Here is a 17,705-nt window from a genome sequence, read left to right as displayed (position 1 = left end):
TAAGCCACATTATTGGCTGAAATGTAAAGTAGAAATTGTCATCTGAATGTCAGAAATTTCCTAGCAGATATTATCCAGCAGACGAAGGATAATATCCAACAGACGTTTACGTCACACGACCTCCTTTTGAAAGGAGGCGATTACTTCTGTGAGTAATTCGGTGTGATATGACCGATCTTCTTGCACGGTGACATTGCGTCGTTTTTTCCCAGTCGGAAGAAGTCGAGAAGGTGTTTCCGGTTGTTAATCCGTGGTCAAACCGGAGCGCCGACCCGATGGTCTCGTCTAGGTTGGTAGGATGGTGTTCCTTGAGATAGTGACCCGTCTCTTTGCGGATCCCTTGCTGGAAATAAAAACGCAGCTCTAATGGCGAAATTGGAGTTTGACATTGCACCAAAATGTTTTGGAATTCTCCCACGTAGTCGTGGATTGGTCCAGTTTGTGTGAGTTTGCACAACTTTCACATAGCATGTACTCATTGTTCGGGGGTAGGAAACGCTTGCGTAACGCCGTCTTGAAGGCCGCCCACGTGCGTACCGTGCCTGCCTGGTCACATTCTGCCACAAATTGGCGATACCAATTCATGGGAGTTGGTGCCAAGTGACAGGACACCATGGTAACAAATCGGGCTGATTCTTCGGCCGTCATCGTGCAGTAATCAGTATAGTACTGCTTAATAGTAAAGAACCAGAGTTCCAAATATTCGTCCAGCAAGCCGTGGTACAGCGGTGGCTCGGCTTTTCGAGCTGCTGGTGGCTTGGCGGCGAGCGTGGCGAAGCGTGCGTTTTGAACCACTAATTGCTCTTGAATATGGGATTGAAATTGCGCTTGTTGCTGCGCTAGAAGTTGTAGAATGTCGCCCATTGTCTGTAGCGTCGCTGATTGTTCCATATTGCACGATGGCTTGACTTGACTTGAATATGCGGTCTTCGTGCACGATGGCATTAAGTTAACTGCGACAAGTGCTACTATGTAAGGAAGCGTCTTGTGTAGCTCGATGGCAAAAGAAAAGTGAGCTTTATTGATAACTTAGAGTCCTAACTGCGAACTTGTATTTCTAACCGCAACCTTGCAGTTCGAAATTCAAGTTCCAATCTTAAGATTTCTAAGCCACATTATTGGCTGAAATGTAAAGTAGAAATTGTCATCTGAATGTCAGAAATTTCCTAGCAGATATTATCCAGCAGACGAAGGATAATATTCAACAGACGTTTACGTCACAGAATACCTTTTGAATATGCTATCGCGAGACGATCACTACTCGACTCACAAAGTTGATTCTTCTCAACAACTTACGCATCTTTTTTAGCTCTCCGGGAAGCTGTCACTATTTTTAAGGAAAACTCGGATGTCGTACTTATGGTCTGCACTTATAAGACAAATGCGTTCGATATGCCACTTTTGAACATGATTGGTGTGACGGGTATGAACACTACGATTCATTTAGCGTAGAGTTTCATCCGTACTGAGACTAGTGGCGACTACACGTGGGCGCTCACTGAATTGAAAAGGGTTATGGACCTTGAGAAGATTTCGTATCCTCAGGTGATTATAACAGACTGTGATTTCGCTTTGATGAATGCGTTGGAAACTGTTTTTCACGGAGTTCCTGTTTTATTGTGTGTTTAGCATATACTCATGGATGTTAGAAAACATGCTCGCGAAACTCAAAAAGATGACACTCGTACAGCAAGTACTCAAACTCAGCGTTTTGTGAATTTAGAAATACCCGAGCCGACACTACACAGCACAAGACTTCTAATACCAAAAATGAGGCCGATCGCCTCAAGCCAATTGGCATTGATGACGTTCGATTCGAAAATCAAGTAGGTGCAGTCTACAATATCTCATCCTCAAAAAACCAATCTAAAAAAACGGAGGAAGGCCAAAGTTGAAGATTCAGTTAAGATCGACAAATTTTGTGAAACCTTTCGCCTACTTACTCATGCATCAACAGCAGATGAATACGAAATATTTCATCAACAACTGCATCAACAATGGCCAAGAGAAGCACAGTATATAGACAGGGTGTGGTTAGACATGTGGAAGATGTGTTTCGTGCGTTGCTGGATCGACCGTCATGTTCACTTCGATATATATGCAACATCACGCGTTGAGGGTTACCACGCAGCCCTTAAGGGTTGGCTATTATCCAGAGGTGACTTACTACAAAATTATCACGCAATGAAATTGTGGTGGCGAAATTCCATTAAAGATCATCGAGATGCTGTATCGGATGAAAGTGTCAGGGTTCCTAAAACTTTACGTGGACATCTGTTTGCTGACGTCGTTAAAATCATACATTGCTACCCTTTACTCAGATGCTTGAAGATTCTTACTTGGCCCGTCACGAACGTATGCAGCAAAGTTTTCACCCATGCGACAGGGTCGCCGTGCCCTTACCGCCTTCTACAGCTTCAACAGGAGGGGAAGTCTCTACAAAAATCCGACTTTCACGCTCATTGGATGATTGACAGATTTACAGGGCCTGAACCACCTCGTGCTATGGTATTTGAGCCTGACATTAAAACACGACGCGCAAACAACAAAAAAATATAAGAAATCACACATGAAAGGACTTGGAATCTCTGGAACACGAAGACTTTTGTCATCCTTCGAACGATCGGAGGCAACAGCGTCCAGAATTTCACTAGACCACAGCAGCTCACTTACAGCTCCTGTATTCATAGGTCCAAGGCCTGGTGCAGTACTCGAACATTTACATCATCGTGGCGTTGATGCTGAAGAAAAGATAGTTAATCAATACAGCTCTTAAGTGGGTTACGTGAAGATGACAGTCGACGTCACCTGTAGAGGCTAGAGATAAGGTATGCGAACTTAAAAAAATAATATTCTATGGTAATCTATTTATATCTACTGTTACCAATTCGTGTGCCATGTTTTTGGTACTGTATGGGGTTAGCATTTTTGTCTAGTGGCTCTAGTAGGCAAGAACTTTTTTCAGAAAAAGTGTTTTATGACAATGACTGTGAAGCACTCTCATGATGTAGCTTTCTAACCTGACATCAGCAGATTTCTTATTCATAGACTAGAGTCATAGGCCCTGATGTACACACTGTGTGGCATGCTTACGGTGCTGCAGAAGCAAATGCCACACCGTCATCGCGTACGCTGCACTCATCGACAGATCGTAAGAAGACAAACCTTGAACGCGGTGGCATGAACGCTAGTGATCTGTCGCCTTTGGTTGGCACTAAAGCGTGCTCTATGATTTCATACGCTACGATAGTCTAGTTCGGAGTATTACCTACCTACATCTTTTTTTTTCTAATATTACTGAGCAGCACTGCTGCATGAGGTCTGCCCTTGCCTGTAGCTGTTATTCAAACCATGGCAATGGAAAGCCTCAACACCACTGTAACGCATTCGCAGAGAAAGCTGGCGGACTGCATCGATTCTACAAACGCTAACGAATTGGCGCCAATTCATCTCGTGCTGCATCTTTTGCCTCACTCGTCACCATCGTGTCGTGTGAACCGATCAGGCCCAGCCACGCATTCGTGAAAGCAGTCATAATATGACTGCTTATGACTGTCATATATCTATGTATGGACAAGTTGAAAAGTTACAACTTACCGGTATTGTAAAATTTACATTTAATGTACATATAGTTGATCAGCTTGAACATTATGTAGGGTTTCCGGTGGTCTATTAACTTGGCCTGCAACTATTTTACGTTCGGTATCGTGACATTGAAGCAGGCCGGCCGATAAACAAGCACATAAGAACTGAACGAGCACGGAATTGCCAGTCAGTGGCAACCCCATTGAATCGATTACCGATGTGATCAAACTCCCTGTCCAGCATAGTATGCGATGTGACAGGTTTTTGGTCGTTTCACATGGCGTTAGTCACGCGCAACGTTGAAGCGACTTGGTCTCACCAAAGGCTGCCAACAGCGGGGCCCGCTATGACCTGTCAGCCCGGCTGACTCAGCCGGCGGTGCCGCCGCTGAAAGGCGGCGTTGCTCATACGTGCACAGCACTACAGTAGCAGGCATTGCTAGCATCTACGGTGTGGGCTACGCCACACAAAGTTTGTGTCACAAACGACTCCGACGTAGACGTGCCATCCCATGCAATGGCAGAGCGTGTGACTTTTCGCCTTTCGATAAATGGCCGGCGCGATCCGGATACCATGAAAACGGCCGCACTGACTGCATCGAGAGCGCCAAAGGTGTGAGCATCGTTGACTCTAGCCGTGTGGAGACTCTCAACTTGAGAGCTGTATGCAATGGCTGCGAGATCTTCGTTCGCTGCCGAGGCCTGAGTTAGGCTATCGTGATTAGCGCTGGAGTCCGCCGCCCGAGTCAGCCGCGATCTGGGCTCGGAGGGAAGCACGCCAAGGCCGTCAGCTGCGCCCCGAGGCGGCAAAGATGAGCGTTGAATCTATCGCGGCAGCCATCAGTACAAGTTTGTAAACCGCCGCCATGCAAACTTGCTGCCATCACCTGGCCGCTACGTGCAGTGGCTGTCCACTACTAGTGGCTGAGGCTTCCGACAGAGTTGTTGTCCGCTGCAGCGGCGAAGGCTGACGCGGGTCAGCGTGACGTGCAGGCAGGAGGGACTCGCAGCATTTTGACGTGCTTGTTCGCCTCGCGCGGCCTGAGTTTTTCCAGCATTTTACTGATTTCGGGAATATTTTACGCAGCCGCCTTGGTCCCACTTTCAAAAAGCATAGTGAAATCAAGTCATTCTGACGTCCTTTTTGACGGACGGCACACGCCCGTAAAAGTCATGGTGTCACTTCCTAAAATAAGATTTAAAATCAGTGAATCCTATTAGTACTTGATATTTGTAATCTCATACCCAAAGATCGCAAACATTAATCCTCCTCTGTCTGCCCACTAATCCTTCACCTCCCATCGGTCATACGACATGCCCAATCGAAGGCCGACAGACGCCTCTCGAGAACCCTTCCTTGACTTGCACGCACAAGCGAAAACGCTGCGCCGAAGCCGCGACGAAAGCAAGCGAACGCCGCCAGAACCGGGTGAATAAGATCCGCTCCTGCCTTCGGTCCGCCCGCTGTCGTTGATCCGTGACAGACACCTCGATCTGCTACGGTGTCCGCAGAGCCATTGACGACCGCGTCGCTCTCTCTCTCTCTCTCCATGCTCATGACCGAGACGTACAATCCGGCGGGCGCCACTGCCGCCTCCAACACGTCCATGGACCCGGACGCGGAGGCATTTAACGAGCGGCTGCGGCTCAAGATCCAGCCCAGTCCGCCCAAATTCCCGTACCGGGACGACCCGTTCGAACTCACGGTGTATCTCGTCGACCCGGCCGACCACCTCAAGTCTGGCGTAACCGTCCCGCTCAACGTGGAGCTCTACGCGGCGGAGAAGATGATGCCTGTGGAGAAGGACATCTTGCACATTGATCCGAGCACTAAGCCGGTCATGAACGGCGACGGTATCTGCAAACTCCGCGTGAGTATCAGCGAGTGCTCCATGGCGCTGGGCAACCGCAAGTTCGTCATCCACATCTCGGCCGCTACCACAAAGGAGAACATCAATCTGAACGTCACACCTGCCGTCACCTCCGAGATGACAGTGATCCAGCATCGCCTGCTGATCCAGGAGAAGCTGCCCGAACTCTGGTACAAGGACGAAGGAGGTCGCGACAAGTGCATGACCCTGCCTATCTTCCTCGTGAACGCCAAGAACGAGCGCGTGGGCAACCGGCCCGTACCTCTGCGTGTGACTCTCCTCTATGAGAACGAACACCCGGTACTCAAGCAGGACATCCTCAAGATGTCCCCGGACTGCCAGCGCACCATCGACTCGACCGGCAAAGCCGTACTTAAGCTGCGTATCGAAGACGTGTCCAAGAACCACCAGGGCCAAGCATTCCGTCTCAAGGTAGAAGCCGACACGGCGCAGTCTCCACTCAACTTCGACGTGGCGTACGACCTCAGTTCGTCCATCTCGGTGCGTTCAAAGCGCAACAAACGTCGGCCGGGCAAGACTACGCCGGCTCAGATCACACACCACATCATCGCTGGAGCGTCGACGCCAATGTCGACGTCGTCGTCCCCTGCTTCCAACGCGGAGCACGAGATGATGCTAGCTGGAGCGTTCGGCACCGCCGCGTTCACAGCAGACGATCGCCGCAAGAGGATGCGCACTGGAGGCAGCGCGTCGCCTGGGACCCCACGTGTAGGTGGCAGCCCACAGTCCGCCAATTCGCTGACTGGAGCCATGGAGAGCATTCTTACGTGGACGGGTGGAGTTGTGAATGGACTCCACCAATTGGAGTGGCAGACGGTGGGCTATGAAAGCAAGACGGACGGCACGGCCGACCCAGAGCGACCCATCTATCGGTGCCCTGCTTGCTGGCGCTACAAGGACGTTATGACGTATGAGACGGCCCAACACGACACGAAATGTTTGATTGCCAATCTGTTGCTAACGTACGCGACAGATACGATGGGCCACCTCGACTTCGTGCTCAAGGGAATTGAGCGGTTCCCGGCGATGATTGCCAGCGCGCAGGCTGCCGCTCAGAAGGCAGCAGTAAAGCCGATGGGACAAATGCAGGGCCAGAACGCGGGCACACCGTCACTCGTGAGTCCACAGAATGGCATGATGGGCGTAAATCCGCTGACGGACGACACGTCCTCGAACCAGCAAATGATGAGCTCAGCTATGATGATGAACTCCAGTATGGGAAGCACTGCCACCGCCAATCAATTCTCGTCTGCAATGGCAACCGCAACGTCAGGCGCTATGAGTGGGCTCACTGGGATGGAGGGTCCTCCTGGGCTCTTCCGTAACAACTCTGGTGGTCTGACGGAGTTTATGCGCTCGCTGGATGACCAGGACTCGAACGACTCGATGTTTTACCAGAACCTTGCTGGCAGTGGCAACAACAACAGCAGCGGCGGCAATAGCCAGATCGCTGATGCGATTGAGATGCAGGTGTTCTACGTGGTGGCAAGGATGGTGACGCTGAACACCAGCAATGCCATCGGTTTCCCGGCATTTGATGTCAGTATGAACTTGTTGGGATTCTACCAAGAAGGCCGCGAGAACGCTACGACTGAAGTGGTATTTGTACCTGTGGGAGACATCCCCGCCATCTCTCAAGGTGAAGTTCTGGAGACGCAGCGGTTGCTGCAAGCGGAAATGAAGAACAACAGCTCTGCGGTGCACACATTGGCACGCTGCAACAACGATTTGGTCAAGTTGAAGGAGGATGTCATCCTCTTCCACTGGAACGCCAAGGACAGGATCACCCCGAAGTGGTAAGGGAAGACTGGTGCGCTATCAATTGGCTTATATGAGCACCAAGTGACCACACGCTGAGAGGGCAAATACTCAGCACACTATATGAATCAATCTCCACGCGAAAGTGCCGACAACGTGTGCATGTCACATACACGTAATGTTTTGTAAAGAAGCGATCTCGTGCGCCGATGGAAGTCAAGATGGAACGCTAGGTGGGAGAAAGAGAAGCACCGAATGAATAGTATAAAGAAAGCTATATAAATTCGATTGAATGACATGCAGGGCCGCCCCTGTCTACCCAGTTCTTTCGCTCTAGTCTGAGCAGCGTTCAACCAAGAGTCGACGGAATCCAAGCGTCACAGGCTGCTTGGTATTGATCAGGGAGCGCATGGTCTTCTTGAACTTCTGCTTTGGAGGGAGATCTCGACCGTTAATGCTTCGAAGAACATCCCCGACGGATACAAGTTTGGACTTCTGAGCCTGTCCCGGTCCAATATGCTTCACGTATACAACCAGAGCGTTCTGACAATCAGCGTCTTGGTAGCAGCCGAAAATGATGCCTAGCTTCCCCTCACTCCAGAGAATACTGTACGCTGATCCGAACGTCGGTCTCCTGTTGTGCAAGGCTTCTTCATCCGTATCATACGAAGAACTCGACAAGAATGTCCGCTGGAAACCTGGTAGCCCTTCTTGTCTGCGGAAACGTAGCACGGCTGGTCTGGTTGCAACTCGAAGAAGCGTGCGAAGTTCCGTCGTACTCAAACCGGAAGTACTCCAGTTGTTAACGGAGACAAAGAGATGCCCAACAGCGTCACTCGGCAGACCAAGCGTGGATTCCTTGAGGATTTTGTGGACGATCGGGTAGTGACGTCGACTGGGTGTTTTAACTTTTGCACTCGGGTGAGGGATTTCGAGTTGTAGTCCAAGTTGCGATGCCGTCCACACCACTTCGTATTCATAGTGTTCGCGGATCATGGTGGCTTGTTGGGGACAACGATGCTGCACTGCTGACGTCCTAACCAACGCGCGGTGACCATCTTCATCCAGCCCGTCCTCAGCATTGGGTGAAATGTCTGGAGTCGTCGACGTAGGCGAGCTAGAACTCTGTTCGGAGCTGTCTTCATCGCTTGTGTCGTTGAAACCAGGTGGGCGGAAGACTAGCAGCACAGGCTTCGGTAGAGCCAACAGATCTCTGTACAACTCATCTAGCGGACGACTGTCAGCTTGTACGCCGTTTATCGAGTACAACTGGAATCCATGTTGGAGGTGCTCAACATTGGCCGATGACCCTTTTCCGGTTAAACGGTTCACTATTGCTGCACCTGTAATGGCATCTTCGAACAGTGTCAGCCCTAGAGGCCCGTTCTTCCACTCGATCAGAACCTCGCTGCGCTTTGATTCGAGGTTATGCGAGTGATTTTCACCTTCAGACTGTAAAAGTGAATGGTGAACACCCGAAGGCATCAGAGATCTCAAGAATTCCTTACAGCGAAGACTTGCAGCCTCTCGAGTCACCGCTGACATTGCCATACTGGGGATCGCGCTACGTAGAGAAAATGAGCGTCTTCGGTGCTCCCCCGACTCTTCACTGGCGGTTTGGCTGTCAAACCAGCCATTCGCGTCGTCTTCGTTCGCGTCACGCTCAATTGTCAATCTCACTGGACGTGGACACGTTTCGAGGTATTTTGTCGACATGCTGAGTCCTGCTGCGACTGCATCTTTGCTATTGACTGCCACGAGTACGTCACCGACGCGAATGCCTGAAGGAAAGGAAGAAGCACTATTGAAGGTGCCGATCCGAGTGACAACGGGGACGTCGTGACTCCCATCTCCTGTGAAGAACACACCCAGTTTCTGATGGCCTAGAAGGACATCAAAGCGCACGCGTTTACGGAATATTGCTGACCGGAATCGAATGATTGCAGGGCTTTTGGACATTTGTACCAACACAATGGCCGCCTCCGTGTCCATGGTATGCACTCTCTTGCCTGATACAGTCTCCAAAACATCACCTGGGCGGATCCCAGCTTCCCAGACTTTCCGTGCCGTGACACGATCCACTCTCAACTCGGCGTCTTCATCTAGTGCAAAGGCATCGGCTTTTTCCTCCGACTCTGTAGATGTTGTCAAGGTGAACCCTGGGTCTCCACCTGTCCAGACAAAAAAGCGAAGACACCTAAAGTCATCGTGGGTGGAGCTCCATGACGTGGGACTGCATGCAGTAGGTTGGACCATCATTGTTGCCGTTGTGGTAGTAGAGCGTGCACGGTCGACATCCTTGTGTCTGGAGAAAAGAGCGCTGCGTAAGCGGTCGAACGGCATCGATGAGGCACCAAGATGCAGTCGCTACGAGAGGAAAGCAGAAGTGAAAACAAGGCGGCGTAGTGAACACACAACCGTATGAGTGATGTAGACATCAAGAGGAATCCTCATTGCCATCACTATCGTCCATCTGTGTCCATCCAAGTCTCGTAACAAGCATCATAGGTATCTAATAACATATTCACCACGGATAAATGAAGTACTTTAATAGTCTCTTTGCGTCGTAGTCTTGATGTTGTGATGTGCACATGAGCTAGCGTTTAACTATCTTGCTTACGAAGATGCCACTAGCAAGGCTGCGGGATTTTTCATCCCCACTGCTTCCACTCCATTCCGCTTGGTGCTGTCCGTTCCTTCTCGTAGTCCTTGTCGGCTACCTCCTTCCAGTTGGTGGACAACACAGTACCTCCCGACGTTTGCTGGTTGCAACAGAGACAGAGAGCATCACACGTTAGTGCGTACACCACTACAAACAACACGTAGAGCAGCCACGTACGAAAGACTTGTTCATGGCCTTGCGCGTGTTCTCGTCGGCCTTGGCATAAATATCCCGGAAGAGCTTCTGCATCGCTTCTTCACCCTCCGGCTTCTCGGCCTCCAGCTCGTCGCCGATGGTCTTCTCGATCTGATTCCAATCCCTACTGCTCGCGTACGGACGTGGCACTTGCTCCGGTTTCGCCTCAAAGACAGCGGCAGGGCCAGTCATAACCTGCGCACCCGACTGGTACACAACCTCCTCGAGCTTGTCCCAATGCATGCCGCTGCTCTTCTTCTTAAGCTTCAGCTCCACTTTCGAGCCTAAAACCTTGAACGCGCTTTCATCCGGAATGACTTCATCAAAGAGAGCCTCGTTATAGGCCTCCGCCATCTCTCCGTCAAGTTTTACCCGCACAAGAAGCTTCTTCGGTTCAATAGAAACTTCAACATCATCTTGTGCAAGCTTCTTCTGAAGGATTGAGACCGTCACGTGTGTATTTGACTGGTACCAGTCATGACTAACATAACAATAACACACCACGTCAGTAATAATTCGTGAGACCTCCATTAATAAATATCCTCCCACCGGATCGTCGGCTTCATGGGCAATGGTGCTACCACAGCAGCTCCCTGGTTGCTCGGTGCCGAGGTTTGCATTGGCACAGGGTCATCCGGAATAACCAGCTCCTCATCATCAGCTGAAATTAACGATACAATATCCGTTAAACCACTACAGAACATCGGAAACCACCCAGTAATTACACTCACTGTCCAGTTCCGCGTCACATTTACGGATCCATGTTTGGAAGCGCTTGATCAGCGCTTCATCCGCTTTGGGTGCCGTATCTTTGCCTCTCTGGAAAGCTCGCTTGGCCTCCGCGTACTTTTCCAACTCAAACTGCGCCACGCTGTAACCACAATCAGTTTTTATTATTTAAAGCTGGATAGCATAGACGCTCACCCGTGCCGCATGTGCGTCATGTGCAGTGTTGGATCCAGTTCAGAAGCTCGCGAGGCGTCGGCCACAGCCTCTTGCAGCTTGTTCAGCTTCAGATACGCCGCCGCGCGCTTGGAAAGAGCATCTGCATCCTGTGGCTGCTTCTCCAGTGCACGTGTGTAGCTGCGCACCGCCTCCTCGTACGCTTCATCCACAAACAGAGCGTTGCCTTCGTGCTTGAATTCCATCTCGCGTCGTTTTTCTAGAAGTGAAACATCGTCCAAAGGTCTTTTTAATTTTGGACTCCTTTTCAAAACCCACACTTTTGCATCATATTTTTTTTCGAAAATTATTCCTCAAGAAAATTATTCCATTATTCCTTCATCATGCTGTGGGTAGACAAGTGCGTGTTGCACACAAAAATTGGATGAATTTTTGTGGGTTTTTGAAAATCCAATTCTGGGTGAATTGTCAGAATATATTGGTCGTAATCTAGTTTTTGTATTACGCCCAATAAACTGTGAATTCACCCAGAACTGGATGAATACATTTTTCAAAACTCACATTTGGCATCTCTCCCAGGACTATTTTTCCGGGGACCCTTCTAGGTAATATAAAATCCTATTTATCGACGCTGGCGTCGGTTTGTGGTACGTTACTTTGCGATCGACCTAAAGTAACGCTTAAAGCGCAAAGTAACGCTAGGCATTCTAGTTGGTATATCAACTGAAACTAACGGACGCGAACGTTCAGGTACAAATGCACGCGACGCTTCAACAACTGCTCGATCTCGTCGCGGGCTGCCATTCCCACGGAGCGGATGGTGTCGCCATTGTGCCCGACCACCATCTTGCGGACGCGAGGAGCAGGAACCTGTAGCAGGGAAGAAAGAGACAACAGTTACAATAATGATCTATCCACCATCAAATAACAGTAGACAACGTACGAAGATATCCTGGTCGATGCGAATACTCTTGTCCTTGAACTTAGTCCAGCCGACGTTCTCCTGCTCGAACGAGTACGGCAGCTCCTTGTTGAACCGGCGGAAGAGTTTCTCACGGATAATCTCAGCCACCAAGTCCAAGTCCGACATATCGGAATGCATGGACGAGTGGTAGCTCCAAGGTCGGTCGACTGCGAGTGACAGCAGGGTCTTCCTCAACTTGTCCATGCCATGGCCCTTCACGGCCGAAACTTTGATACTGTTGCCACCGATGTAAGCCAGTGGGTCGATCTGCAACGATGATCCCTCAGCATCGTAGTGCTTGGCGTAGATCTCTTCAATCATCTGAGATAACTCTTTCGTTTTGATCTCCAAGTTGATCTGCTCGCGTTTACCTACGAGGTCGTACTTGTTCATCACGAGCATGGTAGGCGAGCACACCTGCGCCGAGGTTGTCAGCACCTTCTCCAACGCCTGCAGAGCCGATTCATCAAGACGCTTCACTGAGTCCACGACCAGCATCGACAGATCAACACCCTGTAATGTCTCTGCGGCCGTTGTCACGAGCGTCTGCACGTACTCGTGGGTCTCCTTGGGCTTGATCAGTCCAGGTGTATCGTAAAACGAGAGCTGCGCGTCGCCCTCCGTCAAGATGCCCAACACACGGTCACGAGTGGTGTTGTACTTAGGTGACACCGCAGACACCGTCACGTTCAACAGCCTGTTCATGATGGAAGACTTGCCTGCATTCGGACGGCCAATCACCGCCAGATCCAGCGCCTTGGGATTGGCCGGTTCGTCCGGGATCAGGAACTCTCGCTCCACCACATTATCTGGTGCTGGTTGGATGTTAGTGAACTGCTTGTCCTTCATGGCCACTGGTCGTCTCGAGGGTAAGCGTCCCGTGCTTCTGTATCTCTCCTCCTCCGCTGATTTCTCCGCTCTTGAAGCTCGTCCGTCGTAGAAATGCAGCGGGTTGGACGGAGCCTCCCGCTCCCGCGTCGGACGTCGACCCACAAAGCCCTTGTTACGAGGATCAAAGGCGCCGGTGCCGTCATTCTCCTCTTCCTCGTCGTCCGATAGCAGACCTAGACGACGCATGCGTCTCTTGTTCTCGATTTCCTTGCGGGTCCGCGCCGGCATCACAGCAGGCGGAACAACCATTGTGCGAAGACGCATCTTGGCCCATTCTCGGTCGATCTCCTCCAGTGTGGGTTGCGGTGGCTCCTTGACGAGCGGTTGTGCCTCGTGTCGCTCGTTCTTGCGTTGTGACTTTCGCTGGTCCTTCGGATGCTTTTTCTTCTTCTTATCGCTAGCGGGGAGGCCGCTGGCTACGCGGAATGCCTCGCGCTTGGCTTGGCTGCGTTTAGAACGATAGGTGGCCACGAGGACGCGGACCTGGGGTAGCGTACGCGCCGACGCAGCGCGACGGAGTAGCAACTCCATTGTTGCAGTAGATAGATAGAGTAGCGATTGAGTGGCGAAGAGAAAGACCCAATCACCCAGGCGGATGGCAAGTACTATTACAAATCATAGTTTTGCACAAAACACAGAGGAAAAATTAAACGACAATCATTCTTGAGTGTGTTATTGGGTGAATTAATGTTGAAGCTTCGACGACGGAGATTTTTTGCGAGGGGGTATTGGTACAGCTACACCCGGCCGCCCCTGGCCGACTTCACTCCTCTACACGGCTCTCCTACTTGACTTGGTGAAGAATACTACGCAACGAGTGGGGCTGGGCTCGACTCGACTGGATTAGGTCTTAAAGTCATCAAAGCGCCTTAGCCGGAGAGACTGACCCCCGACATTTTGCCCGTGAAGCGACGCTGCAGCGCTGCGTGACTGATGCCACCGCGCGTCCGGCTTCCGCCGTGCGTGTTGAGCGGCTCATTCTCCATGACGCCCTTGTCGTTGGCCGTGATCATTTGCATGATCTCTTTGCACGAGCGCGACAGCTCGTCCTTGTTCTTCAGTGCGCGGAAGAGCTCCAGGCACTCCGTCTTAGTCGGTGATTCTGCAGCGGCAACAATGAGCATTAAAGCGGGTTAGTCGCGAGCTAGCAGCAACTGAAACTGGAGTTGTTGCAGCGCACCAGCGTCAACAGAGGAGGTCTTAGTCATCTTGAGGCTGGGTGCTTGCTAGCTGGCTGGCTTGGTCCGGTCGAGATGCGGTGCGCAAGAGCTGGCAAATTGCAAACTGACCGCTCGAATTCGCTTTGGGCATCGGCACTCGTCGCGCCTGTTGCCACAACTTCAACGTCGCATCCCAGTGGTTCAAACGGTTTGGATTTTATAAATGAGGGCCTCCGATTGGTCAGCTTGAAAGTACGCTATGAAATTCATGGAAAGAATTCGCAATCTGATAATAATGAGCGAGAACCGAGATCCCGTGGATTCCGTCGCTGTTGGCATCGGTCGCGACCAGCTCTCTGCTTGTATTGCCTGCCTTAAACGCCATCACTTCGACGCTCTTTCGATGCATGCATGGGAAAGAGATTGATTATGCAAGGCTACTCTCGGATCGAGAATGTCGGTCGTTGGGGGAGCTTGTGAGGTGTCTGCGCTCATCCAGAGTGCGACGAAGGAGTCGCTATTCCCATGGTTAACGGCGACGCAGCCCAACGCCCTTGCATGCTCGCTCCGAGATTTACGTTGAAGAAGAAGCCAACTTTGATTCCTTCAACGAGATTGTGCTATCTGCGCTGCAGCCGTTCCAATACCATGGATGCTAAGTTGCAGTGTAACTAACAACTATCCGGCCAACCGATGGTTTACTCCTATTTGTGCATTTTCCTGATGCAAGTGCATGCGAATTGCATGCGCTGGTACATGGGTACACCCGCACTGTCACTAGAATTGATGCGAATCGCCTTCATAAATCTGCTGCGAGCCAATTATGGCATTCCCTGATACCAAGTACACGCCCCCACTCTCCTAGTGACGTTCTGGAGAATGTGTGGCAAAGCTTGGCAACTTATCTACGCCAAGTTGCGAACAATGCCATCGGTAACCAATTGTGGGAATTCATGCATGCAGTACTGAAAAGCACAGCATAGCGTTCCCCTCCACCGCGAGCACCTCTACTTCTACAATTATGTTAAGCTTCCCAACAACATTTCTCGTCAGTATTGTTTTCCAAAGCAGTTTGTTCACCTCGTGGGAATCTAATACGCTACTGTTTCGTCTGTGCGCTCTGGGCCTGACCGAAGAGCTCTTTCACACTCTGCATAACAACCTCAAACGTGCCCGACGAGCGGTCCTTCAGTCCAATTGCCGCCAGGATCGGCAGGCCGACAGGAATACTGGGCAGAAAGCACACACCACAGCAAGTTAGCACTACCGTTCGACTACAGATTCAAACTTTACACACATCAACATACCCAAAGTGTTCCAGAAACTGCCGCGCGTACACTAGCAGCAGTGGGTCGTCGCGCCGCCCAAGACGAACATGGATGTCCGGCTGAAACTTGCCACTAATCGAGTCCTTTTGATGCGCCTCCACCTGTGCAGCCAACAGCATACCTGATCGTCAGCAATATCCACGCAAAAAATACTGATTGCTTCACCCTACCAATGTGCCGAAGGTGCCTAGCTGCGTCACAGCGATGAACACGCGGTCTACGAAGATCGAGACGGCGATATCCGTCGAGACTCCGTTAATATCCTACACAGAACAATACCGTAAGCCACTGTAGAATAGAGCACATTAGCGTTGTCTATCTTCATTCACGGCAGTACCTTTCGGTCCTTCTTGGTGTGCAGCGCTGGCGGTGCTGTAGCTTCAGCCATGATGCTGATCAAAGTGATGATATGCGTTTCTTTTGTATGGGAACGAAAGGGTATTGCTAATACTTCTCTCTGATTGGTTGAAAAGATAACGCGGTTTTCTGGTCCGACAATACAGAGACTGGCCTCGTCGGGAGAAGGAAGTGAAAAAGCCCGAGAACTCTTGTCGTCCGCAGTGGTTCCTGTCCCCGCGTCGTCGTTCACAGCCCCAGTCCAGCAGGTAAAGCTCATCCCCCGTGTCCAGCAAGCTCAGTAGTGTCTGGGTCTCGAAAATCTGTGCGGAATCTTGTGCCTTTGAGATGCAGGGGAGACTTTTAGTCCCTCGTCCTAACGACATGTGTCGTCTGCCAGTTTTAGGCATAATGGACGGCTACGACCACTTATTCAAGCTCCTGCTGATTGGAGATGCCGGTGTAGGCAAGAGCAGGTGAGTCCAAGCTTAATTTTAGTGCGCCAGTGGCGGATTCTCACACGTTCTGGTTGGTAGTATGCTGCTTCGATTCACGGACGACACGTTCGACGACAACCTTCAGAGCACAATTGGTAGGAATGAGTCAGACGCGCGGGGAAATTGAGGGGGTGACTGTAAATGCCTCTTGTTGCGGATATCGGCTTATTAAGAGACTTGGTGACGTGTCAGGTGTGGACTTCAAGGTGAAGATGATGCAGGTGGACGGCAAGAAGATCAAAATGACGATTTGGGACACGGCTGGTCAGGAGCGCTTCCGTACACTCACCAGTTCGTATTATAGAGGCGCGCAGGGCATTGTCCTGGGTGAGTTGGAGCAGCAATGAGGTGTGGTGCATGGAGATTCTTACGTTTTGGTTTGCAGTGTATGACGTCGCCCGGCGAGACACATTTGAGAATTTGGACCTGTGGCTGCAAGAGGTGGAGGTGTACAGTCCGGCTGGCGGACGTGATGTAGTGAAGCTGCTAGTGGGCAACAAGATTGACAAGGTATGCTATATTGTAGAAAACAGAGAGGTATGAGGTTTTGGTTGACACGAATTACTGCGATTTTTGACAGGAACGAGTGGTGAGCCGCCGGGAGGCAGAGGACTGGGCGCGGTCTAAAGGCATGCTGTTCGTCGAGAGCAGTGCAAAGACCAAGATCGGCATCCAGCAAGTGTTCAATGAAGTAGTGCAAAAGGTGCGGGATGGCGAGGAATTCCTATTGTTTGCGGTGGTCTCACCTTACTGACGTGCGGTCGCGTTGACAACGCTGTGCTTCAGATCCTGGAGAACCCAGCGCTGCTGTCCAACACGGCACCGCGCAGTCGCGGACGAAAGCTCGATGGTAAAGCGGAGAAGAGCGGCGGCGGCAGTGGGTGCTGTTAGAAAAGACCCACGGTTTTGTTGTTGATGCCCCCTGTCGTGGCGGCAGCGTGGTTGTGTCTGTCACGGTCATTTTTTCGTGCGTGTTCCTCGTCTCACCACGATGAGGACAGTGGCGGGAGGATGGCCCTTGACACGCAACCTGCTGTCGCTGTGCTCCATTAAGCCTAGCGTCGGCGATGCTTTCATTGTGGCTAAGGCTGAGTCGAGACCTGCTGAGGGCCGGAGGAAGGAACTAACGAATTGACTGCGAGGCAGCAACACGGTGGTAACGCAGGACAAAAGCTAGCAATACATGTATTTGAGACGGAATCAGGGCTTGGAAGTTGACGTTGTTTGCTGAAGCCACGTCAGCAGAAGGGCTGTTTATTCGTCCTGCTTCAAGGTGAAAGATGCTGCTCTTCTGGCCACAGTAGCAGTGTGCGATAACGAGCTGTATTCCTACCATGTCGAGCGATGGTGGTGAGCAACGGAGAAAACTTGCTCTTGAACGTCTTAGGTCCCTCGCGCAATGGCGTCGTCCTGAGTCAGGACAACGCCATTGCACTCCTGACACCTCGGACTGCGCATCCATGCACGCAGGCACGTTGTTGAGCAGGAGCCATGTTGCATGCCATGTTCCTGCTACGTTGGCAATTCCAGCATCA

General features: G+C 51.0%; 8 protein-coding genes across 16 annotated transcripts; 3 read left to right on the top strand and 5 right to left on the bottom strand.

Annotated features, from left to right (window-relative positions):
- Positions 1 to 2,791: 2,791 nt before the first annotated feature.
- On the top strand, positions 2,792 to 3,255 carry PPTG_22502 (hypothetical protein; the record flags this gene model as incomplete). The annotated part of the gene is made up of 2 exons (XM_008904355.1): positions 2,792 to 2,810; positions 3,062 to 3,255. The coding sequence occupies 2 exons, from the start codon at positions 2,792 to 2,794 to the stop codon at positions 3,253 to 3,255; spliced, it is 213 nt and encodes a 70-aa protein (XP_008902603.1).
- A 1,706-nt stretch (positions 3,256 to 4,961) lies between these two features.
- Positions 4,962 to 9,801, top strand: PPTG_09339 (hypothetical protein). The gene has a single exon (XM_008904270.1). The coding sequence runs from the start codon at positions 5,135 to 5,137 to the stop codon at positions 7,274 to 7,276; it is 2,142 nt and encodes a 713-aa protein (XP_008902518.1). The 5' UTR covers positions 4,962 to 5,134; the 3' UTR covers positions 7,277 to 9,801.
- PPTG_09338 (hypothetical protein) lies at positions 7,568 to 9,577 on the bottom strand (the record flags this gene model as incomplete). Its single annotated transcript, XM_008904269.1, has 1 exon — positions 7,568 to 9,577. The coding sequence occupies one exon, from the start codon at positions 9,575 to 9,577 to the stop codon at positions 7,568 to 7,570; it is 2,010 nt and encodes a 669-aa protein (XP_008902517.1).
- On the bottom strand, positions 9,740 to 11,278 carry PPTG_09337. 2 transcript variants are annotated; one of them, XM_008904267.1, is made up of 5 exons: positions 11,016 to 11,278; positions 10,823 to 10,962; positions 10,641 to 10,752; positions 10,074 to 10,572; positions 9,740 to 9,996 (listed from the first exon to the last, which is right to left on the bottom strand). In XM_008904267.1, the coding sequence occupies exons 1-5, from the start codon at positions 11,237 to 11,239 to the stop codon at positions 9,886 to 9,888; spliced, it is 1,086 nt and encodes a 361-aa protein (XP_008902515.1). In that variant the 5' UTR covers positions 11,240 to 11,278; the 3' UTR covers positions 9,740 to 9,885. The 2 variants fall into 2 exon arrangements, with proteins under 2 accessions (XP_008902515.1, XP_008902516.1); XM_008904268.1 differs by having other exon boundaries at positions 9,740 to 10,572.
- A 251-nt stretch (positions 11,279 to 11,529) lies between these two features.
- PPTG_09336 (GTP-binding protein Era) lies at positions 11,530 to 13,451 on the bottom strand. Its single transcript, XM_008904266.1, has 2 exons — positions 11,938 to 13,451; positions 11,530 to 11,864 (listed from the first exon to the last, which is right to left on the bottom strand). The coding sequence occupies exons 1-2, from the start codon at positions 13,378 to 13,380 to the stop codon at positions 11,724 to 11,726; spliced, it is 1,584 nt and encodes a 527-aa protein (XP_008902514.1). The 5' UTR covers positions 13,381 to 13,451; the 3' UTR covers positions 11,530 to 11,723.
- Positions 13,452 to 13,484: 33 nt separating this feature from the next.
- PPTG_09335 (hypothetical protein) lies at positions 13,485 to 14,181 on the bottom strand. Its single transcript, XM_008904265.1, has 2 exons — positions 14,030 to 14,181; positions 13,485 to 13,951 (listed from the first exon to the last, which is right to left on the bottom strand). The coding sequence occupies exons 1-2, from the start codon at positions 14,055 to 14,057 to the stop codon at positions 13,719 to 13,721; spliced, it is 261 nt and encodes an 86-aa protein (XP_008902513.1). The 5' UTR covers positions 14,058 to 14,181; the 3' UTR covers positions 13,485 to 13,718.
- A 634-nt stretch (positions 14,182 to 14,815) lies between these two features.
- On the bottom strand, positions 14,816 to 15,924 carry PPTG_09334 (hypothetical protein). Its single transcript, XM_008904264.1, has 4 exons — positions 15,675 to 15,924; positions 15,508 to 15,600; positions 15,317 to 15,438; positions 14,816 to 15,238 (listed from the first exon to the last, which is right to left on the bottom strand). The coding sequence occupies exons 1-4, from the start codon at positions 15,723 to 15,725 to the stop codon at positions 15,109 to 15,111; spliced, it is 396 nt and encodes a 131-aa protein (XP_008902512.1). The 5' UTR covers positions 15,726 to 15,924; the 3' UTR covers positions 14,816 to 15,108.
- On the top strand, positions 15,550 to 17,370 carry PPTG_09333 (hypothetical protein). 8 transcript variants are annotated; one of them, XM_008904258.1, is made up of 8 exons: positions 15,550 to 15,617; positions 15,811 to 15,942; positions 16,074 to 16,149; positions 16,210 to 16,265; positions 16,363 to 16,497; positions 16,556 to 16,680; positions 16,751 to 16,873; positions 16,957 to 17,370. In XM_008904258.1, the coding sequence occupies exons 3-8, from the start codon at positions 16,085 to 16,087 to the stop codon at positions 17,059 to 17,061; spliced, it is 609 nt and encodes a 202-aa protein (XP_008902506.1). In that variant the 5' UTR covers positions 15,550 to 15,617; positions 15,811 to 15,942; positions 16,074 to 16,084; the 3' UTR covers positions 17,062 to 17,370. The 8 variants fall into 8 exon arrangements, with proteins under 8 accessions (XP_008902506.1, XP_008902505.1, XP_008902509.1 ...); XM_008904257.1 differs by having other exon boundaries at positions 15,811 to 15,998; XM_008904261.1 differs by having other exon boundaries at positions 16,751 to 17,370.
- Positions 17,371 to 17,705: the final 335 nt, after the last annotated feature.

Source organism: Phytophthora parasitica (assembly GCF_000247585.1).
Source record: "Phytophthora parasitica INRA-310 unplaced genomic scaffold supercont2.17, whole genome shotgun sequence".
NCBI classification, from domain to species: domain Eukaryota; phylum Oomycota; class Peronosporomycetes; order Peronosporales; family Peronosporaceae; genus Phytophthora; species Phytophthora nicotianae.
This window is presented reverse-complemented; position numbering and strand designations above follow the sequence as displayed.